This window comes from Psammomys obesus, unplaced genomic scaffold, assembly GCF_907164565.1.
Source record: "Psammomys obesus unplaced genomic scaffold, mPsaObe1.curated_primary_1811, whole genome shotgun sequence".
NCBI lineage: Eukaryota > Metazoa > Chordata > Mammalia > Rodentia > Muridae > Psammomys > Psammomys obesus.
The window spans coordinates 3,706,733-3,732,228 of NW_026596134.1; the positions used below are offsets into that span (position 1 = coordinate 3,706,733).

The 25,496-nt window shown below is 59.0% G+C and overlaps 1 protein-coding gene across 4 annotated transcripts in view; it reads left to right on the forward strand.

Moving 5' to 3' along the window:
- The window catches only part of Begain (brain enriched guanylate kinase associated), a 22,499-nt gene extending 391 nt beyond the window's left edge, over positions 1–22,108 (forward strand). The window contains exons 1-7 of one of the 4 annotated variants that reach the window (XM_055593007.1): positions 440–486; positions 1,307–1,335; positions 15,330–15,491; positions 16,613–16,679; positions 17,224–17,331; positions 18,445–18,528; positions 19,434–22,108. In XM_055593007.1, the coding sequence (XP_055448982.1) occupies positions 463–486; positions 1,307–1,335; positions 15,330–15,491; positions 16,613–16,679; positions 17,224–17,331; positions 18,445–18,528; positions 19,434–20,810 (1,851 nt within the window). In that variant the 5' untranslated portion in view covers positions 440–462 and the 3' untranslated portion in view covers positions 20,811–22,108. Of the gene's footprint in view, positions 1–439; positions 487–516; positions 912–1,067; positions 1,210–1,306; positions 1,336–15,329; positions 15,492–16,612; positions 16,680–17,223; positions 17,332–18,444; positions 18,529–19,433 lie in introns of those variants that run through there. The other 3 variants (XM_055593006.1, XM_055593005.1, XM_055593008.1) reach the window with 3 other exon arrangements.
- The last annotated feature ends 3,388 nt before the right edge of the window (positions 22,109–25,496 follow it).

Below are 25,496 nucleotides of genomic sequence, written 5' to 3' on the forward strand. Positions count from 1 at the left end.
GGGGGGGGGGGGGGGGGGGGGGGGGGTCGTGCTGGTATGCGCCAAACTCTAACTAAGAAACTACTTCTGCAGGGAGACTCGTAGAAGGGGGTCTGGGCTCGTGCTTTTTGTAAACTTTTATTAAAGTGTGCGGGGAGGGAAGCCCACCGGGCGCCCCAGGGGTCCTTTGCCTAGCCCGGCCCCTCTGCAGCTCGCCAGGGCTGGAGGGCAGCCGAGCGCCTGGCCGAGCTCCTCCCGCCTCGCCTTCCCTCTTCCAGATTTCAGACGAGGAAACTGAGGCTGGGGGAGCGCCGGGGAGGCCTGCTCGGGCGCGGGGGAAGTTGCTGGCCGAGCCTAGCCGCGGCTGCGAGGCCGGGCTGCGCCCTCGCTCGGCGGGGCGGTGGGGGAGGCGGCGTGGGGCCCGGACCGAGCGGAGCGCGCTCCCGGCGGACGCGGCGGCGGCGCCCGGCGCGAGGGTCCGGGATGGGCAGCCATCAGTCTTCCCAGGTCTGTGGCGTCGTCCCAGGGTTCAGACTCCAGCACAGCCTTTCGCAGGAGGGCGGGGGCAGCCCCGGGGCGGCCTCGGCCGGGCGCAGAAGAGCCCGCTGTGCGCAGGAAGTGCGATCCCGCACGGGCCGCTCGCCGTCCCCGGGGTTTGCCGGAACCCGCAGGGTTAACAGGGACTAGTGAGTCCCAAGCGCACGGGAGGGGCCGTCCGTCTCGGAGGGTCTTTACATCGCGCGCCGCCGGCGAGTCTGCGCCAGCTGCCCGAAGCCCCGCCGGAGAACCGGGAGCTCCAGGGTTAATCCCTCGGGCCCAGGAGGGGGGGAAGGCTCCGAACCCCGAGATCGGAGGACAGCAGGGTCCCAGACGGAAGCGAGAGTGCCAGACGTCCGATGCCGTTCCCCTCGGGCTGCATGAGCGCCGGCCGGGTGCGCGGTTCCAACACTCTCTAGCGACTCAGCGCTCCTGCGCTGCCGGGCTCGGGAGGGACAGAGGGAGGGAGCGGGGCAGCAGGGGTTAACGACGGGGACGGGGAGCGGCGGGGGCCGCAGCCGCCCGAGAGTCGACGGGCACGGCGGGGCCCCTTCGCTGGCGATGCCGCGATCCGCCCGGGCCGCTGCCTCCCGCTTTCCCGACCGGTCTCCGGCTCGGCCCGGGGGGCGTAACTCGGCGGCGGCCCGGGCGGGCTCACCTGTTACACGGCCGCGGCCCGGCGCGCCCACTGAGGCACGGGGGTGCGGGCTGGGGCGCGTGCGGGGCTGCCCACGGAACGGGCCAGCGGGGCGCCCTGCTGCGCGCTGACCCTCTCCTTTGCTCTCCGCAGGCCTCTGCCGCAGACATGGAGAAACTCAGGTGAGTGCCGCGGGCGGGCTGGGGGCTCGGGAGAGGGCGGGCCGGGGGGTGCGGCGGGGCCCGGGGGGCTCGGGATGGGCACGGTTGGCGGGCCGGGGGGCGCGGCTGGGCGCGGGGCAGCGCACGGGGCTCGGGGCAGCCGTAACAGGGGCGTCATCCCAGGCCGGTCCCCGGGGCCCTCGCGCGCTAGCCCCTTGGGACCCCGGGGCCCCATCGCCACGTCCCCGTCGTTGAGCCGACAGTTGTCGCGGCCGGGGTGGCAAAGTTTGCGCCGATGGCGGCGGTCGGGGATGGAGCCCGCGCGGCTGCCCAGGCCCCGCGTCTTGGAGCCATTTTGGGGGAACCCCGCGGCCGCGGCCCGAAGCGCCCCCAAGGCCTTCCCGCGCACCCCAACATAGAGGGGGTCCGGGGCTCCGAGGGGCCGGGCGCGCAGCAACCCGGGGACCAGCCCATTTGAATATTCGCGGCTTCTGGCGCCATCGCCCTTTCCTTCGGACACCCCCCCTCCCCCCCCAGCGTTTTCCTCCCGAGCCAGGGCCCAGGCTGTGTGGTCAGCAGGCCCGGTCCTTTGGTGCTGGGTTCGGGCCATCGCCCCTGGCCCGGAAGGTCTCCCGGCCCCGATGTCCGAGGCTAAAATTTTCACTATGGGAAGAACTGGGTAACAGGCCACTATTCCCTGAGGGGTAGGGCCTGGCTCAGCTCGGGCCTGGCCCGAGGTAGGGCCTGGCTCTAGGGGAGGGGCTGGGCCTTCCCAGCTGACCTTCAATACTGATGAGTGGTCTCAGATACTCAGGTATCTGGAGACAAGAGCATAGGATCACGGGCTTGGGACCAGCATCTTTTGAGCTGGGGGTGGGGTGGGGGCCCCTTGGGACCTCAGAACAAAACCTGATGTCAGTGGGCCAAGGCCCACCTTGCATGGTCCAGGCCCAAGTGGAGGCATCTAGGCCTGGAGAGCCATGGTTCTGTCCATGGTCATAGCCATGACCTCAGGCCCAAACCCAGCAGGCTTCCCTCCCCAGGCCAGGACCCTCACTGGTGCCCCTCCTTGGCTGTTTCTCATCATCACCCCCACACTGAGGGGGGAGGGGGACACTGTTCAACCCAACTGGGAATGGAGAAAAATGGAGAGCCTTCTAGAAACCAGACAGACTCCCTAAACTTCCTTCTCTCCCTCTCTCCCTATGCTCAACCAAGGGTCTTGGGTGTGGTCTGTGCCAGGCCTGGGGCCTGGTCAACCTGATTGGGGACATAAGTAGGCAGATGTCATGTCCTCTGCTGAAAGGGGAGGGCTGGGAGCAGTGGTAAGGGCCTGGGCCCCTGGACTGGATTGGATCACATGACCTTCCAGATTTGGAGGGGTCTTGAAGATGGGACTCAGTATGCCTCCTGGAATTGGTCCGGGGAGGGTCCTACCCCTGGAATTGGTCCGGGGAGGGTCCTACCCCTGGAATTGGGGAGGGTCTCATTGTGGTCAGCTGCTGGCCCCTAGCTCCCTCCAAAACATTCCTTCCCTGGGACCTGACAGCCAGATGGGTTTCTGACTGGGGATTAGGGTTGGGCCTGAGGAACCGGAGGCTAAGGGAATCCAGTCATGTGACCTCCTCAGGGCTGTCATAGGATTTGGGGTCCCACAGAGCTAGCTTTTAGTAGAGCCCTTTTCTTCCTGGCTGAGCTTCCTCCGCTGCAGAAAGAACAGCCCTACCTAGGGATGTTGGGAGGAGGGGGTGGGGTCAGGCGTCTGGTGTTGGGGCCAGGAGCACAGCAGGGGCCAAGGTAGACTTTCCCCGGAGAGGGGGCAGCCCACTCGTCCAGGCAGGAGGAAAGGCTTTTGTGGTTGAGTAAAAGGGTCCTGGGTACTTAGGCAGAAGGTGGTATGAGCTTGGCTCTGCCTCCTGGGGCAGCATGCAGGTTTTCTCGCCATAACATGGGCTTGGGAACTAGGTTGAGTTCTGGGAGGTCCAGCCTTGGCCCCGCCCACTCCTCCACCCACCCACCCCAGGCTTGAGCCTGAGTGGCTAACGGGGAAGATTGACTTTGGTGGCAGCCTTCTGTGAGCAGATGAGCAGCTGGGCTCTCACTTTCCTCGGCTCTGCAGGACTCCCTCCCTGCAGCATGGTCCTGCCATGGAGCCCTCGGCAAATGACTGCCCAGGAAACCTCTTCCCCACTGTTAGCTATGCCGCAGACTCTGAGATTCGCAAGACCCTCTCCTCTGGGTTCTTACCCAAGTCATGTACCAGGCCCTGTCCTGGAGACCCCGCCCAGCATTCAAAACAAGCCCACAGGCGAGGGGGTAGGGGACAGTGAGGTCTGTCCAGGATGCTCCATTAGCAGGCTAGGGACATTAGCCTCCGGAAGTATCGGAAAAGGATTCTCAGGATATGAACTGGGACTCGGGATGACAGGTTCGACAGAATACCCTCCTGGAGGAGTGCAAAGACCTGCGGGCTCAGGAAGCGATATGGGACAGAGGAGGACAGGGCGGGGGAAGGTTTCAGGGGCCTGTCCCAGACACCTGGAATGAGGTTCCTCTCCTTCCCAGTGCCACAGGTGGGCACCCTGAGAGCAGGACTTGGCTCTGACCTCTCATCTGCAAGCTCCGGCGACTGAAAGACGCTTGCCCACAGTAGGACTCCTTGGGCCAGGTGGCACACAGTAGGTGCACAACCACACCGATTGATGGCCCCACCTCTCCCCCTGAGTCACGCACACCCCTGCTCAGCTACTCCACCTCCAGCTCTGTGTAGAATTTTCTGTGCTGGCCCTGGGAGGAGACCCTGCATCTCAGCTGCCTGTTGGGTGGTGGCCATGGGCCTCTCTCTGCTGCCCTGCTTGGCAGCCCCTCTTTCTCCCTTTGAGCTGCAGCTTCTCCTCTGCCCTGAGGTGCAGAGGGTTACTTGGCAAGCCCAGATCCCTCGCTGGGGACCACGCCCACTGCCAAAGCTAGTCCTTAAAGCAGCGGGACATGGTAGTCTCCAGAGAAGCAACAGAGAGCTGGTGATCAACACACATGCACATCTAGCTGTAAGGGCAAACCTGGGGACCGCCTGCAGGCTGCCAGCCACCCCAAGTCTCCAAGACCCTTCCCCAAACGCTGCCCCCACCTCAGGGTCATCGGGATCCTGGCCTTCGAGTCCATGGGCAGCTCCAGCCTTGCAGCTGCTTGGCTATAGGAGTCCCACTGGGGCTGTGGGTCCCCAGTGATGGGCCATCATCACACTGAGCCGCAGGCGCTCCCCAGTGGTTGGGTCAAGTTAAGCAGAGCTGCTGTGGGCATCCATGGACAAGCGCCCCCTGTGGCAGGGCCCACGTGATCACAGGCCCAGAGGCACCCAGTGCCACTGCCCAGGTCCTCCATCAGGTGGGCGTGGGGACTCTCCTAGCTGGATTCCTGTCATTTGATGATGGCAGATGATGGCCTCTGCAGGCACTTCCCCAGGGACCCAGTGTGATGGCTGCTTCCAGCCACCTTATGTCGCTCACTGTGGTCCTTGACTGGACAGGACCTCCCAGCTTTCTCGCTGTTGAGCGTCTCATGCTGGGGTGCTGGGGCGGCACTGGAGCTTCACTGTGGTGGCAGACACTCCACCAGAGCCAGCCCTGCTCCCGCTTCCTGACTGAAGTCTTTTGTGCTGCTAATGAATTTCCAGATGCCCTGCTCAGCCTTCTCCCCCTTGAACTCAGTCCCTGTGTCCTGAGGTCGGTACTGTTCTCATAGGGGCACCTGCTCATGCGTTTGGCCCACACCTTGACCTCCTCACTTCACTGATTTCACGGAGCTCATGCAGGCCAGGCTGCCTTCCATCCTGGGACAGTGGGGGAGGGGAAGCACGAGGCTAGCTCTTAGAAGCTGGTGATTGTCAGCCTCACAGCTGTGTCAGCACCCCCTCCGGGCCACATACATACCTCTCCTGATGCCACGGCTGAGGAGATGCACGAAGACTCCAGACGCCTGCTCCCCAGTCCCTCCTTGTGCACCCCCCAGTACCCCCCACATCTGCCCCTACTCATTGGGGCAACCTGCCCTCCCTCCCTTCCCTGAAGGTCTTGTCTGACCTTGGCACTCTGACTTGCCATTTGGACATGAGTTTGCTCATTGATCACAGGCTCAACACATTTATTAAGCACCACTGTTTACCAAGGGTATTATAATCAAGGAGGGTATAGAAGAAACACTCCAGTTAGCAAAGACAGAACCTTTTCTAAACAAGTAAAATTCACAGTTCCAAGTGCTTTGTGGGGGACAGAAATGGGAGGGTGACCAGCATGGGGGGGCAGCTTTGCAAGCCTGGGTAGGTAGACAGCTGTGAAGAACAAGCAGGGAGAGAGGCCTGAGCTCTAGGCAGGCAGGAGATAGCCAGCGCAGGGGCACAGTAAGAACTGCAGGAACCAAGAGGTGGGTTCTGAGTACAGACGGAGCCCACAGAGCAGATACTGTCACAGAGCCGTGGCAACACAACTGCTGGACCTGAGCCCCTGACAGACATGGCGGGCAGCTGTGAGGAGACTTGTGCTTTTCCAGTACACGGCCTTGGGTCTCCTTGAATGTGGGGGTGCCCCTCCATATCAGATTCCCTACTCTTCAATTTCTTTTCCCCTCCAGCCCACCAACTCACCAGCCAGCTGGCCAAGCCCCTCACTAAATGAGGTTCTTCAAGGCCCCCACCCCTACTTCCAAATCTGATGCCACTAGAGGAAGCCTAATTCTCACTAAGGTGTGAGTGCCTACCTCCTCTTGAGTTCTTCCTTCATGAGGGATCAGACAGTGGTTTTCCCTTCAAAATCTTCTGTCCCCACAGCCCAGCTGGGACCCTGCTCTATCTTGTATGAACGTGGAGCCACTTTTGTAGCTTGAATGCCAGGTCTCTACTTAGAGGCTTGTGGTCCTGAGTAAACTTCTGAGCCTCTCTGATTCTCTGACAGTAACACCGACGTTAGAGAGACCGAAAGCATCTTTGTGAACCTGACACTCACTATCGAGACGCAACTGAAGCTAGAAGCTGTGTCTCTCTCAACAAGTCTGTCATCCCCCACCCAGGGCAGGGGGCATGCTGCCTCATCCACTGGGCAAATGACATTATTCCCACAGTGAGTAGGAGGATGGAGGCAGGAGGAAGAGAGTCCAGAGTTTGGCAGGGCTGTGCTTGCAGGGTCAACCCTGGATGAGAAAACGCACACATGACTAGAGAGATGACTCAGCAGTTAAGAGCACTAGTTCTTGCAAAGGACCCAGGTTCCATTCCCAGCACATACACAGCAGCGCAGAACTGTCCATTCCCCAGTTCTAGAGGACCCAGCACCCACTTCTGACCTTGAGGGGTACCAGGCACACATGAGACATGGACATGCATGCAAGTATCTTGAAAACCTTAAAAGGAAAAGAAAGCAGCCATGAGGCGGGACTCTTCAAGCTGTGCAGCCCCCCTCCCACACTCCGTCCCTGCCCCACAGCAGTCAGTGGTACAGGTAGCCCTCTACCCACTACTAAGCATTGTGCCCACATCCCTGGCCGGGGTGCCTGGCATCAGGAGGCCTCATGACCCTGGGACATAGAGAGAGCCTCAGAAGGGAAGTGGTCCCAATGGGCTTTTGTTTCAGATGGAGAAACTGAGGCACCCAAAGACAGCCTTCTTCCTCATGGGGTGCCTCCTTCCAGACGCTGGCACTAAAATTTGCTGTCATTACCACAGTCCTTTCCTGTAAGACAAGGTTTGCTCTGGAGACAGCCTATGTGAGAGCACGTATGTGCAGGTACAGAGGGGGTACAGAGGGAGAAGGGACAGCTGGAACTTGGGTGTCCTGGAGACCTAGCTGTTGAGGGCTCAGGGACAGGGACTGTCCACCTTGCCCAGCAGCCTAGGGCCTCGTACCATCGAGACCTGAACAGCAACACGACTGCAGAGTGGGAGAGGCAGGCCTCCTGCCGCTGCTCACTAGCCAGTTTGCCCATGTCTGTTGATAGCGGTTAAGGGACTTGAAGGTATGTCCTCAAGCCAGCTTGATGCCCGGGTGGCATCGAAGCCCCCTTACCCAGGCTCTGAGGGGCGTGGCACCCAGGGACAAGGAGCTACTGTTGACACTGAGGCTCACCCTGAGGACACCCACCCACAGTCCTCCCCTGCATGCTGCCCCTAGGCAGCATCCTGGTGGGGTGTGGGGTGAGAGGGCCAGGCAGGAGAGACAGGAGACCCAATGAAACTGGGGACTGCAGATGCTCCTGGGGCCCGCATAGTTTCTCTGTTTAGTCTCCACCAGGCTCCTGTTTCTACTCTACCACCCCTGCCCCCCTACAGCACTGCCAGCTCTCCAGGGTGGGGCACCCCTGGAGCCTGTGCCTTTCCCTGGCTGATCCAGGCCCCCACACCCCAGCTCCACACTACAGTCTGGGGATGTAAGGCCCTCCTCCCTGTACCCCCAACCCAAGCACAGCTTGGTGATCTCCCCAATGCAGGGTGACTGCTTCAAGACTAGGGCCAGAGGCTAAGAGGGCAGGGTTGTGGGGCACAGGAAGGAGGGGTCCCACCCTGTAGGCAGGGCTAGTGGGTGGGTGGGGAATGTCCAGGACCATTTGGACAGGGGAGAGGCTATCTATGGAGGGCTTCCATTGAGCCCCGAAGACAGATGAGGCAGCAGGATGGGGACACCTGGAATTAGAAGCACCGGCGACCGTGGCAGCCCATGACATTTGCTACTGGGGATTACGGTGAGTGTGTGCAACCAGGGGAAGACAGAGGCTGCTGATAGGAAGCAGACATGAGTACCCTCAAAGGATGCTGGGAGGGGGTAGCCAGCCAGATGCCAGGTGAGGGGCAAGAGGGGAGCAAGCCACAGTTATTCAGAGCCTGTTGGGAACACAGAGACAGAAAGGCAAAAGCAGAACGCACTTCCGGCAGCAGAACGGACAGTGCCTGAAGATCAGGGAAGGTGGTTATTGAAGTGTGAAAAGAAGCCACCTACAGGACTGCTGGGGAGAAGGATCTAGAAGGAGGGGGATCGCTGATTCAGGAAAGAAGCCATAGCTTACAGAAAGCAGGCAGGGCCTAGAGGGTTGTGCCAGGCACACAGCACAGGTGCCAGGCAGATGCGGGTAGGTGGCACATGGGGGTGACATCTGTGAGGGTCCCCTTGGACGGCTCCCTGTGCTCCTGCTGTAGGTGGCGGGAGGAGGGGTTAGGGGTAGGGCAGTGGCATGAGGATGATGGTGGCACTCCAGGACAGTCCATTTTTAGGGGCTGAGTCCAGGCGGGAACCTCCTGTCCTTGGGATGGGAAGAGAGGCTTCAGGGAAGGAACAGGGAAGGGGACGTCCCTAGCACGGGGGTGGGGCACTGTAGCTGCCCTGGGCATCTAGCTCTATCCACCCTAAGGGCTCTCCAGGACATGGTACCCAACTCTAGGCACATGGTGCTCTTGGCAGAAGGGGGTGGCTGGGCAGAGCTGCAGCTGCCTGATAAGATGAGGTGAGGAGCCACTTTTTTTCCTGCTGTAGCTCCTGACGGCTGGCTGCCCCAGGAGGAAGGAGAGACAGAGGGGCCCTATTAGCCTGAGCTGCACAGCCATGGAGATAGAACCAGGGCAGATGCCCAGTGTGTGGACACCTGTGCTCCCTAGAGGCAACCTCCTTCCAGACAGCCCCTGCTATGGCCACAGGACCACAGTGACAATGCAGTCCCCTAAGGCATACTGATATGAAGGAAGGCACATAGGCAAGTGCCACCTTTCCACAGGGGCAGTTTGTTTTGTGACACTTCAGTGACCATGATGGCAGCTGGCCTCTCCAGTGAGGAAGGGGGTGAGGGTGCCTGGAGGCCGGGGGGGGGGGGGGGGGGAAAGACAGCAGAGGGCTGAGCCCAACCAAATGCTGTGACCTGGGACAGGCCTGACCTTACCTACTCAGTACCTGTTTCCTTGGGTGGGAAGTGGGGTTGGGGGAAGGGAGATCTGAGAAGATGGAGAAGATGGATGGAGCTTCCTGGGCAGGCTTGAGTGTTGAGTCATCCCCTGTTCGTGGCTCACCTGCCCTTGGGGGAGGGCAGTCACTGGCATGAAGGGCAGAGCCATCCAGTGGTAACCATGGCACAGTGATGATGTGATATGGCACAGGTCAGAGCCCCTGAGGGTACCGCCAGCAGAAGAGGCTCCACCCAGCAGCCTGAGGAGCTGATGGTCGGTTGCTCTGGCTTTTCCATGAAAGGAGCCTCACAGGGAGGCTGGGGCAGTCCCGCACCATTTAGAGATGTTTCTACCACCTGGGCATGCGGCCCCCAGGGAGCTAGCTTGACGTCCAGGAGAGGACAGGTTAGGTTCCTCAGGAAGTGGCAGTAGGCAGAGGTGGCCCTTGGCAACAGCTTTGAAGATGGACATTCTAGGCTAGTTGAGAGTGTGAGCACAGCCCTGGGCGCATGCCTGGCTGCATTCCTGCAGTGCCTGATAGCTGAGGTAGTCCGCTGGCTCAGTGGGCAGGTGACCAGCCACGCCATGCAGCTGTCCACCCAGTGGTAACACTGAGACCACCCTCCAGGGGGACTATCCTAGACCCGGAGAAGGCAGGAGAGCAGTCGAGCTCTAAGGCAAGCACAGGCAGAGGCTGGATCGTGGGTGGCCCAAGAGGTGGGAATCTGGGCACAGTGGCCAGGGCAGGGTGTGGTCTCCTTAGGTTTAGAAACGAGCCAGTTGCCAGATGAGCTTGAGGTTGGGAGGCCAGGGTGGCCTAGGAGACCCACACAGCTCTGCACTCAGAGATAGGTAGGCTGTCGACTTGACTACCCAGGGAGCAGTTTCTGACCTCTCCAGGGAGGGTGGGCCAGCTGGGCCTTCAGGTGGGGAAGAGTTAACTTGGGCTGAGCAGAACAAGATCCTAGCAGAGGGGACATGGGGACAAAGTCACCAAGATGAGAAAGTGCCTGCAGCATGTGAAGAATGACAAGCAATTTGGCGTTGTTGGAGCATGACTGCTGGGCCCAGGCTGAGCCATGGCGGAGCACAAGACAGGCTGAGCGCAGCAGGGCCCCACAGAACGTCAGTGACACCAGACCAGAGCAACCCCTGGCCCTCCGCTGATTCTGGGACAGTGACCAAGAGCCCAACCTCGCCCCATCACCATATGGACCAAGAAGGCAGTCACCAGGGAAACAGGGCTATGAGTCCCCTGAAGGACAGGTGGCCCAGCATGGGTTGAGAAGGTCGCCAGAGGCAGGAGAGGTATCAGGCTGAGCATCCCAAGACAGGGGAGGGAGGTGTAGGGGGTGGGGGTGGGGTGGGGGGAGTGAAGGCTGGTGAGACTTAAGAAGCACAGAGGAAAGGAATGGCCTGGCTAGCTCAGGAGCCTTCAGCTACGTGTGTAGAGTCCACAGATGGGGCTGGAGCCTTTCTTGCCCGGGCATGCTGGAGTGAGCCCAGGCAGCCTCAGGCTCCACAGGTGGCTGAGGCTGTCTGCACTTAAGATGAGTGGTGATAGCCCTGCTTGGTTGCTGTGCAAGGAGGCTCTGTTTTATGCCTGCTGTTGCCTCAGTGTCCTGAGCCTTTCTCTACCCTCAAGGACACCTGCTGGTCCTCAGGGTCTCTTGGAGCTGCGTTGTCAGGCATTTCCTGGGAGAAGACAGACATGTGTCCCTAGGAGAAAGGATTGCTTCCATGCCTAGGAGGAAGGCTATGGGCTCCAGGCAAGCTGGGAAGCACCCAATGCCAGGCTCACATACATCCTGGTGGCTTGGTGTCAGGGCAGGCAGCCTTGGTGACCAGCCAGGGCAATCACTGGCCCTGCTGGAGGTGAGCACAACTCACAATGTTCCTCGGCAGCCTCAGCTTGCTTCCGACCCTCTTCTCTCTGGACTAGGGTGTGAGAAGGGAGTAGGCTGGTCCACATCTCAGCCCTGAGACTTGTCTAGGAATCTCGGGGCTAGGGCATAACTTCCTTATGTCTGGGAGATGTTCCCTATATCAAATGTCGACAGTCTCCATGTTTTACCTGGCTCTGAACAAAACCAGCCATTCAGTGGTGCTTAATAAATGCCCTGTAAGTGACTGGGTTCAGACCATGCATCCCCTCAGCCCAGACACCTCTGCCCTTCACTGGACCTCAGTTTCCCCTTAGGTCCCAGACTTCATCTAGTGCTTCACCTAAGCTTCTGAGACCCCTGGGGGTAGGGAGGTTGACTGGAAACTTGTTGGCGAGGGCTTTGAGGAGGACACTGTGGCCAAGCCAGGAAGGGAGACAGCCCAACCCATGCCACCATCTCCAGGCTTGGGAATGGCTGCCATGTGAGCACTGGGAGGCCTACCCCCACCCTGACCCCTGCAGCTGTTGGCCCATCACTTGATGCCTACAAGAGCTTTTTCCCAGTGACAAAATTTGAGCCTGAGTAAAGTTCTTTTTTTCTGATTTTTCATCTGTAGAAAAGATGACAAACCCAGAAAAGTATACATTTTTTTCAATTACCCAGCATCCCACCACCCAGGCGTAACAGATGAGCATTTCTTTTCTTCTGTGATGGCCCGTGCAATGAGTCTTTTAAACGGCGCCGTGCAGTTCTCGGCATGTCTGCCTTTTCCTAAACCCCTCTTTGAAAGCCTGGTTTCTGGGCCAGCCAGGAGCTTCTGTGGGTGTAACTGGCCCACCTCAGTGGCTGTTTGACCATACCTCAGCCCTGAGCATGCCTGCCATGTCCCCTCAATTGCATGTGTCAGGCCTGAGCAGGAAGGTTCCAGGTGGGCCATGGCCCTGTGGCTGGCACATGTGTGGCATTGTCCTCCAGCAGGGCGGCGCCAGAGCTGCGCAGCACCAGAGCAAGGCGGAGCCAAAGCAGGTTGGAGCCACAGCAGGGAGGAGTCAGACCTATATTCTTTTTTATACCCACCCACTGTCCAGCCCAGCCCAGCCACAGAGGGGGGAGGGTTGATGAACAAGCTCCCAGCAGCGGGTGAAGAGACACCTAGTGTCCTCAGACCCCGAAGCCCAAAGGACCCTCATGTGGCCAATATAGCTTCCCTGAAGAGAGGGGCTGCTTGCACCTCCTTTCCCCTATGACCAGAAAGGCTTGCTCAGGAGGAACATAGTCTGCCAAAACTCAGCCCCAGTACAGGACAGAGAGACAGAGCAGGAGCGACGGTAGAGTTTCTTCCTATAGCCTTAATGAGGCTGAGATAGAAGATTCAGGCCTGTGGGTAGGAACAGAACCCCCCAAATAAGCCCAGCTGATGACCAAAGAACCCTACCCCAGGAGGACTCCATGTCACTAATGAGCTCAGACCCTCCGGAGCCACCAGCAGGGGCTGTCAGACGCTCAGCTCCCCCTCGACAGCGCTGCCCTCTTGTCTCTTGGCCCCAGCCAGGGCCTGCAGCCGCATGCTGTGCCCCCACATGTTCTGAGCAGCTCTGTCCTCTTCGCCCACAGGCTGCACAGCCCCTGGGTGCCCTCGTGCCTCGGGCAGCCCCGAGTCCTGCAGGGCCGCCTGGCCAGGTCCTTACCCTCGCTCTGGGACAGGTAACACACCTGCTGTCTCCACCCTGCACCCCCAACTCCTTGGTGTCTCTTTGTCTGTCCCAGGACTTGTGTCCCATGTCTGCGTCCAGCTCCCCAGGACAGACAGGCTCAGAAAAAGTCTCTTGGCTCCCAGCACATTGTCCCAATGGCCCAGCTCCATCTTTGGGCTCCTGTGATTGGCCAGAGGCCTTACAGAAGGAGAACGTGTCCTTCAGGACCCTTTTTGAACCATGGGGCCAGCACTCTAATGTCTGCCTAGGTCTTTCAGGGGGTGAGGAGAGGACCAAGACCCAGCACAGCGCAGCTGTCCTTCCCTCACTAGGACACAACCAAAGAGAGGCCACTATCATCACCACTGGGGAGGGGGAGGCTCTGGCTGCTCCCAGTTCCTCAGCGCCCCTTCCCGTGAACAGGCTGTTTCCATGGCTGCCCTTGATGACTTGATGGACTGTGACCTGGAAACTAAAATAAGCTTCCTTCCCCCTAGCCCCCCCCCCCAACAAAAAGAAGACAAGGCTATGTCTGGGTGCCAGGAAAGCCTGACCCAGCTGCTGCACCTAGCCAGCCATATCCTAGTCCCTCAGGAGCACGGGAGCCTCCCACTGACCTTAGTCTCCCAGTGGCCTGGCAGCCCCACTCCCACACAGTGATGCCTCCCATTGTGTCAGGTGCCCAGTGTAGGTACCAGTGACTGCCATGCTCATATATAGATATGGATACGGATATGCCACTCTGAGGCCCTGGGAGAGGTCCAGTTCGCCTGTGGGAGGTTAGGACAGTAGATGGAGATGGTGGCAGACTCTAGTCTTCCCTGTCCAGGAGCATCTGGCCCCAAGGCATGGCCAGATGTGAGGGAGAGTCAAGAAGGAGTTGCCATGGCCCTCTCCAGGTTTTGGGGCTCTGAAGGCAGGCTGGAAGCAATGGGACACAGACTGGCAGGTGGAGCCCAAGAAAGTGCGGGGTGCGGCAGGCGGGGACATGGCTCAGTGGCGGGGCCAGGCCAGACAAAGGCCTGCAGGTAGGATGGTGGCAGATGTAAGGGAGAAAATCCCCATGGAAACAGCACCAGGAATGGCCGAGGACTGACAGTGAGTGTCCGGGTCAGAGCCTGGGTGATGCAGTCCCTGGAGATCAGCAGCTGGACTTCTGTTGGCCAACAGCTGTCCTGAAAGGGTAGGTGGCTGTGATGGCTGGGGAACAGAGGCAGAAAGAGCTGTTGGACCAGTGAGTCGCCCATGTCTAGAAGTCCACTAGATGCTCAGGGTAAACTAAGGCTCTGTGTGGAGCAGCACTTCTTGCTGGGTCCCAGTTCTGCGTGGAATGCACCACGGAGCTCCTTTCGCTTTCCGTGAGTCTGCTCCTGCTGTTTCTCTAAGTGGGGGAGAGGAAGACGGGGTGACTCTGGCTGGGTCTTTCCCAGCATGGGCAGGGTTCGAACTGAGTAGAGATAGGTGGCTGAAGGCAGGTGGGTTAGGCTGCCTCATAGACCATAGAAAGGGTCAAAGCCGAGTGCAGGGACTAACAGGATGCAGGCACAGCCTCTGAAGAGCTCATCCTGGAGGTGGGAAGAGAGCCAGGAGTCAGGGTGAGAGGGCCACCCCTGCAGATGGTCAATGCCCTCGCCTGTTCCCAAGGGCACAGCCCCTTCCTGCAGTCTGTCAGGCTACAGTCAGGAGCCCCTACAAGGGACCCCCCACCTCCTGGGCTACTGCCTACTGCAAGTCTGCTTTGGATGAAGTGGGTGCTCCAGGAAGCTTGCCACACCTTACAAGGGAGGGGAGGCCAGAATAGTGGCTGCCTGGGGTGGGCTGGTGCAAGCCCAGTGGGCTGCCTGGAGGTGAGCAGCATATAGACAGCCGGGCAAGGGAACAGAACACCTGGCAGCTGGGCCTGTGTGGGCAGCAGCGGCTTGTGTCTGGGTTTCCCTCGCTACTTTGGATTCTCTTTGGGGGACTGCCTGTCAGGAGGACCCGCCTCCTTCCCTCAGGCCCAGGCAGGAATCCAGGAATGCCTAATGGGGGTGGCTGGTACTGTGCCTGTGACACATGTAGCTTACTTACAGGGTTGTGGACACCTCTGATGGGCACGCCTGCCCACCTCGCTGGGTTCTGAGCCAGGGAGGTCCCCAGAACGTCAGGTCCCACAGCACGGTTAGGTGCTCCCAGCACCTGCCAGGCCCTGCCCCCCCCCCCAGGTTTCCAACATGGCGCCTGAACTTCCCCCCTGCCTCCACCTTACAGCAAGTTCACTAGACGTCACCACCCTCCTGGGTGCGGGGGCTTGGGTGGGAACAGCACAGAGGCCTGACCCCCTGAGGGGACACGAGTGCTGGCACAGCCGCTGTGGGGGTGTAGGGGCCGCAGGGGGCAGGGACTATCCCGAGTGTACTCGTGCAAGGAGTAGTCGTGTTTAGGGCACAGTATATGCCCACACTTGCCCTTCTGGCCAGAGTGTCCTCAGTTTCCCCACGCTCAGTGCCACAGCCTGGTCAGCTGCCTGGTGTCTTACAGCGCCCTGCAGGAACAGAAGGGCGAGCTGCGCAAGCGGCTGTCCTACACCACACACAAGCTGGAGAAACTAGAAACGGAGTTTGACTCCACACGTCACTACCTGGAGATTGAGCTGAGACGTGCGCAGGAGGAGCTGGACAAGGTCACGGAGAAACTGCGCAGGTGAGGATGGGGCCATGATGGGTGGAGAGGAGCAGCTGGATCGTCGTGGCCCCAGGTCTGGGGGTGTTTGGCGCAGCCTGCAGAACCCAGAACAGAGCAGCCTGCCCGGGGCCACTGATACCAGTGATAGGCTTTTTCAGTGGCCTCTTCCAGACCTGGCTCCTCACCCCCTCACACATGCTCTGCTCTGACTTTGGACAGGCCAGAGACAACAAGGAAGAAGCCACTTCCAGACCCCACCCCACAAAAGCTCCTGAGCCAAACTTAAATATAGGTGCTGCATCCTGGAGTGGCCTTGGGGCTCAGGATGTATTGAGAGGAGGGCGATTCTTAAAATATTCTCCTTGTGTGCACTTATTTGTCTAAAGCCTGTTGTGGGCATCCCCAGCTTAGAAGCACAAAGACGATGCAGGCTGCTGTCAGCTGAGTTTGTTTTAAATATTTAGGGTAGCAGCTGGTGCAGTCCTGAGGGCATCTTGTCCCTCTTTGAATGGCCCCATTCTTCTGGGTTTCTGAACGCCACCACCAAGCTGTGTGGAAGCCAAGCTCGGGCAGTGCAGCCAGACCCTGGTTAAAGTCCCAGCCCTGCCATTTAACTGCTCTAAAGCATCTTTTTGTGTCCATTTCCCACTGGCAAGAAATACTGCAAAGGTTGCCTAGAGGACACACGGCCACCATACCCAATCCCCCAGCCACCAGCAATAGAAGTCCAAAGCAGATTGCTCCATCTCTACCTGCTCTTCCAGGTGGAACCATGCCTTGGTCACTGGCACTGAAACCCAGGGCTTCACATACATGTGTCCAGCACATGGGTGTGCAGTTGACCTGTAAACCACGGTGTCAGCTTCCAAGGCTCTTGCGGATATGCCTTCCCACGTTCTCTCCGAGGAGCCCTTCTGTGAGTAGGAGGAGCAATGAGGCTTTGACCGTGGCCTCGGAGAAGCCCTGACAGAAGTTAGCTTTGATCAGATCTTAAGCACAGACATTGACTCAGGTAGAGCCAGCAGGACAAGCTCTGGTGCCTGGCAGCCATGTTAGGAAGGACATGATGGCCGTGAGGTTGCTGGGGTTGTAGGAAGGCCAGGCCTTGCAAGCCGTGACCCTGTCACTTCCTGCTGCAGGATTCAGAGCAACTACATGGCGCTGCAGAGGATCAACCAGGAGCTGGAAGACAAGCTGTACCGGATGGTGAGGCCCCAGCACACATCCCCTCTCTTGGAGTGGCCCCTCAGGGATTAAAATGAAGTGGAGTCCAGGGCAGCCAGGCCTGTGCAGGCAGCACAGAGGATGGCCATAAGGCCCCGGCACCTCCCCTATATTAGGATGAGGAGGTCCCCACTTATTCTTATTTGGTGACATGTGTTCAGCTTCTTGCCTGTCTTCAAGCTGAGACTAGAAGGTGCAGGACAAGTAGAGGCTGGGCCGTGCTGAGCATCACTTTCCCAACTCACTGAGTGAGATGGGCAGGGCAAGCTGTACTCCCCACCTTAAAACTAGGACATAAGGACCAGGTACCTGAGGCTCAGTGGGACTGACTGGCCTAGGCTGGTCCAGCTTGTCAGTAGTGGGATGGGATTAAACCTGGTTCAGTTTGTGCCTTTAATAACCCTGCACCATTATCATTCTGAGCACCCTGTTATCAACAGCTATTAGGTGGACAAAAAGCCTTGACCCAACAGCTGGGCAATGGCACCAAGCACTGACCACTCCTTCCTCTGTCCCCATTAACCAGGGCCAGCACTATGAGGAAGAGAAACGCGCGATGAGCCATGAGATTGTCGCCCTCAACAGCCACCTGCTGGAGGCCAAGGTGACCATTGACAAGCTGTCGGAGGACAACGTGAGTACCGTGTGCGTTTGGCCCCTGGAGGAATGTGGCAGGTGTTGCAGATTTGAAGAACAAATAAGGAAAACAGACGGTTAATTGAACAGCCAACAGTTGTGTTAGTTTCACTAGAGTTACATCGCTTGTGATTTGGAGACTTGATACTCATTGGCAGGGAGGTCCCAAGCAGACCAGCTCAATCAAGGAGCCCAGCCCTAGTGTGCATGTCTTTCCAAGGTCACCTGCTTCTCCAAGTGGCATCTCCTGCTTACTTCAGCCGACCTGGCTGTGCAGCACCCACAGCCTTCTGGTTCCCATGACAGTTGCCGCGGGGTCTTAGGGGGACTGACTTTCAGCTGTTCCTAGGAAGTTCATCGAGGAGTTGGGAGGGGCTGGAAGACCCAGTTTCCCTCCCTGGTGCAGGCCTGGTGCAGAGGCGGGGTGGGAGAGGGCAGCTCAGGACACAGAGCCTGGTTGAGCGGAGCTGTGGCAGCAGTCCTGGGCCCTTTGCAGATGCAGGTGGGTCCTAGGCCAGCTGTGGTTTCTGGAGAGCAAGAAGGGACAGTCCAACACAGGCACATGCAGCAGAGATTTGCTTCCAAAGCAGAAAGCACGCCCTCATTCCTACTGTTTGCATCTGTTTTCAGCTCAGGAGGCTGAGCAGGGTCCAACCTGCTCTTGGGGTCACATACTTGCCCTGAGCCCGGCCCAGCCCCAAGGCCAGGCAAAACCATCAAGTGTGTTGAGCCACAAGTGGGAGACCAGAGTGGGAGGGCTGGCGTCCAGCCCTGTCCCTGACTTGTGTGCCCACCACTTCCACCAAGTCATCTTTGGAGGGTCTCCAGGAGCTACAGGAACAGGAACCCCGGACCTGGTGGGCCAGCCAGCCTGCCAGCCTCAGGGAGCTCAGAGCCAATGGGGGCTCAGCGGCTGCTCTCCCAGCCTGTGGAGGGCTGTTGACACACCAGCAAGTCCAAGCAGGCCCTTGAGTGTGGTGACAGTGTGGAACTCGGGCAGGGCCTGGCAAGAACTGGCCACCCTGCCTGCTCTGTTCTCCCTTCCTATTGCCCTGTTGACACTGGGCACTGGCCAGGGCGGCTGTGCCAACCCCCTTCTCTTGTCTTCCAGGAGCTCTATAGGAAGGACTGCAATCTAGCGGCCCAGCTGCTGCAGTGCAGCCAGACCTACGGCAGGGGCCATAAGGTGTCCGAGGTAACGTGGCCCCACCCCACAGCCAGGCCCGCCCCGTCCCAGGACCACCCGGCTCCTTTTGGGCCACCCCACCCCGAAGCCTCTCCCCACCCTCCAGGAAGAAGCTACCCGGTGAGCCTGAACCCTCGTCCCTCGTGCACCTGGGTCCTGGCTTCCTGATGGTGAAAGGTGCCCCCATGCACTGCACTTCCCAGAGGCACCCTTGGGCTACACACCTATTTCCTTTGGGGGCTGCCCCTTGTCCCTGGATGTGACCCTTCAGTGTAGCTCCCATGAGGCCTGGTTACAATCAGAGATAGGCCCACACCAGAGAAAAGACACAGACATCAAGGACAGGACCTCCATGGAAGGCACACTGAGTGAGCTGACAGCAGAGCCCGATCAAGTACTAGGCTGCCTGGTACCAAACTGAACTAGACAGAGCCCCCCCTGCCCATCTGTGACCATCCTGGCCAGACTGTCCATCCCAGCCCACATGTACAAGCACTCTCCTACCCAGCCCCTTGTCCACGTCCCCTTTCCCTGGACCTGGCCGAACCTGCAACACTCACAAAACAGATCAAACAGTAGCGCGACACCCCCTCCCACCGGCCCCCACAGAAGTCACCCCTCACTAGCCAGAAAGGGAACTGGAGCCCAGCTAGCCAGGTTCCAGCTTCTCTAGGCCCACCAACACCTCTGCCGGGTGGGTGGGTAGAGGTGATGGGGACACCTTGTCCTTGGGAGTTCAGTTTGCTCCCACCGGTGTAAGGTGAGACGCCTGGCGGGTTGCTGTCGTCGGTCCGTCGGTCCGTCTGTTTGTCTGTCGGTGATGCTGGCCTGGCCCTGGCCTCAGGGCCAGGGCTGAGCCGCTTTGCTGACTATGACCTGTCTCCGTTCTCCTCTCCTCCCCACGCCCGTTGCAGCTGCCCTCAGACTTCCAGCAGCGCGTGAGCCTGCACATGGAGAAGCACGGCCGCAGCCTGCCTTCCCAACGCTGCCGTCCGTCCTACGCCGACAGCGTGCCCACCTGCGTCATCGCCAAGGTGCTGGAGAAGCCCGAGCCTGGCAGCCTGTCCTCCTCGCGCATGTCGGATGCCTCGGCCTGTGACCTGGCCTTCCGTGATGGAGTGGAGAAGTCGGGCGCACGGGCCGCGTACAAGGAAGATCTCTACTGCAGCGACACCGCGCTCTACTGCCCGGAAGAGCGCCAGCATAACCGGCGGCCCAGCGTGGACACCCCGGTGTCCGACGTGGGCTTCCTGCAGGTGCAGAATTCCACCGACAGCGCAGCGGAAGACGAGGAGGAGGCCGAGGCGTCGGCCTTCCCGGAGGCCTACCGCCATGAGGCCTACCCGGGCTACGCGGCCTCGCTGCCCACATCCAGCTCCTACTCCAGCTTCAGCGCCACATCCGAGGAGAAGGAGCACGCGCAGGCCGGCACGCTGGCCGCCCCGCAGCAGGCGGTCTACCTGAATAGCCGCGGCGAGGAGCTCTTCGGCCGCAGGCTGCCCCCCGGCGCCTATGGGAGCAGCCCTCGCTTCAACAAGGCCGCGGCCACCCTGGCCTCCCCAATGGAGGCCCAGGTCGCCCCAGGCTTCGCTCGGACTGTGTCTCCGTACCCGGCCGAGTCCTACCGCTTCCCGACCTCCCCAGGTCCGCAGCAGGCTCTGATGCCCCCAAACCTGTGGAGCCTGAGGGCCAAGCCGAGCGGTAGCCGCCTCGCCGGGGAGGACATACGAGGTCAGTGGCGGCCCCTGAGCGTGGAGGATGTGGGCGCCTACCCGTACCAGGCGGGCAACGCAGGCCGCGCCTCGCCCTGCAACTTCGCAGAACGTTTCTATGGCGCCGCCGGTGGCGGCGGTGGCAGTGGCGGTGGCAGTGGCAGTGGCAGTGGCGGCGGCAGCAGCCCCGGCAGTAAGGCCGAGGGCCGCGCGAGCCCCCTCTATGCCAGCTACAAGGCTGATAGTTTCTCGGAGGGCGATGACCTCTCCCAGGGTCATCTGGCCGAGCCCTGCTTCCTCCGAAGCAGTGATCTGAGCCTCAGCCCTAGCCGCTCGGCTGACGCTCTCCCTGGCTACGAAGCCAGTGATGGGGAGGGGGAGAGGCTTGGGGTGCAGCTGTGCGGGGCTGGCAGCAGCCCTGAGGCCGAGCACGGCTCCCTGGAGCCCAGCTCCATGGAGGCTTCTCCTGAGATGCGCCGCCTCAGCCCCCAGCAGGCCTTCCCAAGGACTGGAGGTGCCGGGCTGAGCCGCAAGGACAGCCTCACTAAGGCCCAGCTCTACGGAACCTTGCTCAACTGACTGCCCTCAGCAGGCAGCAGTCAGGGGCCCCCATCTATCCTAACCCACGTAGGGAGTAGCCGACCCCCACGTCCAAGCCCCTGCCAAGGAATTCCGGTTCCAGTTCCTGCCGTCCCCGTAATACCACCCCAGTGAGACCTTAAAGTAAACACCCCAGTGAGACCTTAAAGTAAGCCCCTCTGCTTTCGTCTTGTCCACCCCAGCTTCTGCTGCAAACCCCGCCCCGAACAGTTATGCGCTGCGCCCTCCCCTGAAGTGAGCATCCCTGTTTTATAAGTGAAACGATTTTTTTGTAGGGAAAAGGGTGTTTCTTCAAGCGCTTGCTTGCCGTCAGCTTCTGGATGGCAGCCATGGGAGTCCCCACAGGAAGCTCCTTCATTTCCAGTGAGGGTTGGGGGGCCTATCCCCGGGGAAAGGAAGGCTGGGGTCCCTAGAGGGACCAGTCTCCACAAGTGGGGAGAAACCAACAAGGGAACCCTGAAGTTCTGTCCACGGAGGAGGGGAACCAAAGCCACTTTAGGGCGCAGAAAATGTCTTTTCGCACCCCGTCTTATAGTGCAGCCAGCACCCTGCCCCGATCAACGCCGTCTATAGTGCAGCCAGAACCCCGCCGAGATCTACCCCGTCTTACAGTGCAGCCAGCACCCTGTCCTGATCCACGCAGTCTATAGTGCAGCCAGCACCCTGCCCTGATCTACCCCGTCTTACAGTGCAGCCAGCACCCTGCCCTGATCCACGCCGTCTATAGTGCAGCCAGAACCCTGCCCTGATCTACCCCGTCTTACAGTGCAGCCAGAACCCCGCCGTGATCTACCCCGTCTTACAGTGCAGCCAGCACCCTGCCCCGATCAACGCCGTCTATAGTGCAGCCAGAACCCTGCCCTGATCTACCCCGTCTTACAGTGCAGCCAGAACCCCACCGAGATCTACCCCGTCTTACAGTGCAGCCAACACCCTGCCCTGATCAATGCCGTCTATAGTGCAGCCAGCACCCTGCCCTGATCTACCCCGTCTTACAGTGCAGCCAACACCCTGCCCTGATCTACCCCGTCTTACAGTGCAGCCAACACCCTGCCCCAATCCACCCTGCGCTCTTCCCATGGCCCGGCCTGTGGGCCCGAGAGGGGCCAGATATACCCCCAGAACAGCCGGTGCTGATTTCTCCCCTCCCCCTCCCAACACCACTTGACTCTACCTCAGATATGAGGCTCCCCCAACCCTCGTGCACCTGTCGTCTGTGATGCATGCCGTCCTTAGTACTGTATTCCAAAAATCACTAATAAAGGACACCAGTGGAGAAAGAATTCAGCTTTGGCTTGTTTCTTTCCTGGCATTAACCAGTATGAGAAGCAGGGACTGGGGTCCCTCTGTGGCAAGAGCCGCCAGCTCTGTCCTCTGGTGGCACTGCTGTGTGTCCCTCCTGACTCACCCCACAGGGGTCTGCAGCTTGCCTTCTAGCCCACGCACTCCTGTGCCCACTCTGCCGAACAGAGCCACAGAGTTTCCATTCGATTGCCGACCACTGCCATGTCCAGGTGCTCCATGGTTGGCACAGATGCCCTGTGCCCTCATCCAGTTTCCTCTTCCCCAGAATTTCTTTCAGGCTCACCCTTACTTCTGCAGAGCCAGTGGCCACTTTTCCCACATAGGCGCTGTGGGTCTGTGTCTCTGCTTCTTGCTCATGTCCCACTTACTTTGTATGCCTGGTTATCTGACACATGCTCATTCTACCCTTGAAAGGGCACTGTGGGGTTTTCTAGACAGCCTAGGATGGCAGCTCCTTCCACTCAAGGGTGCAGGCTTCAAGGACAGTTGGTCCCAGTGTCTCTCTGTGCCCTCAGTAGGACACCGAGGGTCATGACCACCTTGTGTGTGTGTGTGGGGGGGGGGGGAGGCTGTGTGTTAATGCCACTCGGGTGAAAGTCACACCACCACTTGAACAAGCCAGGAGTGGGTACAGCCTCTGCAGGCATCTCTAGGCAAGGCCGCTTTTCTCCCAGGATACCTCTGATCTGATGTTTGCAGGTTTGCAGATGTGAGAGTGGGATGGGGCAGGTTCAGCCCAGGAGGGTGGGTGGAGGGAGAACCCGCTGCTGGGGTCGTCCTTTTCTGTGCTTTCCAAATTTAGCTTTCCTATTTTTAAATTGCAAATGGTGAACTGCCGACACCCTCAGCTGGGATCAAAGTCAATCTTTTGAATGTTCTTTGGAAGAAGACGTTTGAAGAAAGCAGGGGAAGCAGGGGACACGCCCACCCTCCTGCCCAGGAAGCCAGCTTTGGGAAATACAGGGGCAGAGTGCACCAGCTCCTACAGGAAGAAAACAAACCCTAGGGATGACACTAGGAAGCCACCACAGGAGAACTCCTGGAGAGCCAGGACTGTTCCCCTTGCCCTGAGTCAGAGCATGAAAGATTCAGATGGTGTCTGTCTGTCCTTGTCACACCAACAGGTGACTATCTTCTACCCTCACAGTCCGTAAAGGTCCACTGTGTAGATGACAAAGCAGAGGTTGAGAGATGCCAATTCCCACACCATGAGGGGACAGGCCCAGAGACTAACCAAGGCTCCACGATCCAGTTGTCCCAGGGACATGGTCAGGAGAGGGCTGGGCACTGAGGTAGACAGGGGAACCCTTCACAACCAACTGCTAGCCATCCTGGAAAAGCCAGGTGACCAGAGCCAACTGGTGATGACACCAGCACTGCAGTGGGGACAGTGAGCAGAAGATAGCTTGGGGAGGGTAGAAACCTTGGAAGGGGGCTGCCAGAGGAAGACAGCCAGTGGGAGAGGCTGGAGAAGGCTGGGTCTCCCTGCCTACGGTGTTCTAGTTCATTCATAAAGACACCAGGGAGGCCACCAAGTTCTTTGGGGGAGCACATCAGACCACTGGTTCATGGTGGGAGCTATTGATCATGCTTCCCATCTGCCTGGGCACGGAGTCCTAGTCTAGTATGGCTTGAGACGGAAGCCAGCTATCTAAAGCTCTCCATGAGGCTTGTCAAGCGGGAAGGAAGGAGGCAGCTCCTGCCAGCAGTCTCCACTGAGATTAAATCTGGACCGTGCTAAAACCCATGCAAAAGGGACAGCAACAGCAGGAGGGGCTCCCACCAGCCCGCAGCCTGCCACAGCAAAGCCTAGAATGAAAGGTAGCCCAGTATCCAGCCTGAATGGGCTCAGTTCTACCCAGCAGCACAGATCCACGTATCCAGAACACCCACTGCAGGTGGGCCCCATGCTGTTCTTCTGGAGGAGAAACTGAGACACCGAGTGACCACACAGCTTACCTAAGATCATACAATAATGAAGGGAATATAGGCACACTTCAAATCTGACTGGTCCCAAAGCCTGACAGGCTACACAGAAGTTATTCGTTGAACACTTATGAGCCAGGGACACAAGAGGACACAAGCTCTGCCCAGGGGGCTTACTCCATACCTGAGCACAGCACAGCACAGCACAGCACAGCACAGCACAGCTTGGTGTGGCATGGCATGGCACAGGGTGGAACCCAGCGTTTGAGGGAGAAGGACCCTGTGTTGCTCCCCTGCAGACCCCTTAATGAGGAGAGGGTATGCCTATGGGGAAAGGACAGCAGCCTAGGGTCAGAATGGTGGGTACAATGGCCCCGAGGCAGCCGAGCACAAAGGAGGCAGCCATTGGCTTGGGGAGGAGGAAAGCTGGGCTGACCTACTGTGGCAGGAAAGACACAGGAGCTTTAGGATATGCCCTAGCCCAGGGCCCTGACCTGCTTCCCCTGGTAGGGGTGCCCCTCCATGCCTTGGACACTAAATTAAACATCTTCACACAGCACCTCTGGGCCACCTCTGGCCCTCAGACTTGGGTACTCAGTATGACCATACTCCTTCAGCTCCCCAGTACATTTTCAGGCTGCCCCCCATGACTTCTGGCTTCACAGACGAGGAACGGAGGCAGAAGGGAAGGAAGGGGACAGGTCTTGACCGGGACTAGATTGCAGAATGGAGTAAGGTATGAAGCCACAAACCCCTCTGCCAAATCCCAGGCCTCCTTCTATCTTCTCATCCCCCCTCCCTTTTCCTCTCCTCCCCTTCCTGTCTCTTCCAAACACTGTGGGACCCACCCCAACCTGTAAGTGAGCTCCTGGGCCATTGGACAGTCTCAATTACAATTCTGGTAATGGTTGAGACTCATGGGCCTCCCAGGTCACCAGGGAGTGACCTGGTGTCACTTTTAGTCTACCTAGTCACTATTCTATTGCTGTGAAAAGACACCATGACCACGGCAATTATTATTATTATTAAAAAAAAAAACATTTAATTGGGCCTTTCTTACAGTTTCAGAGGTTTAGTCCATTATCATCATGATGCAGAGCATGGCTGCATGCAGGCGTGGTGCTGGAGCAGTAGTTGAGGAGTTCTACATCCTGATTGGAAAGTAGAGAGAGAGAGAGAGACTGGGCCCAGCCTGGGCTTTTGACAAGGCCACACTCCCTAATCCTTGTAATCCTTTCAAACAGTTCCACTAGACAGTCAACTAGATGAGCCCATGGGGCCCATTCTTATTTAAACCACCACACTTCCTAACCCAGCCCAGTCAGTCCCTGAAGGTGCTTCTGGGACCCTGCTTGTCCTCATCACTCCTTCCAGGACAGACACTTAGCTGTGGCCAGCACAGACCACCTACCTGGCAGTGGGCAAGCAGCAGAG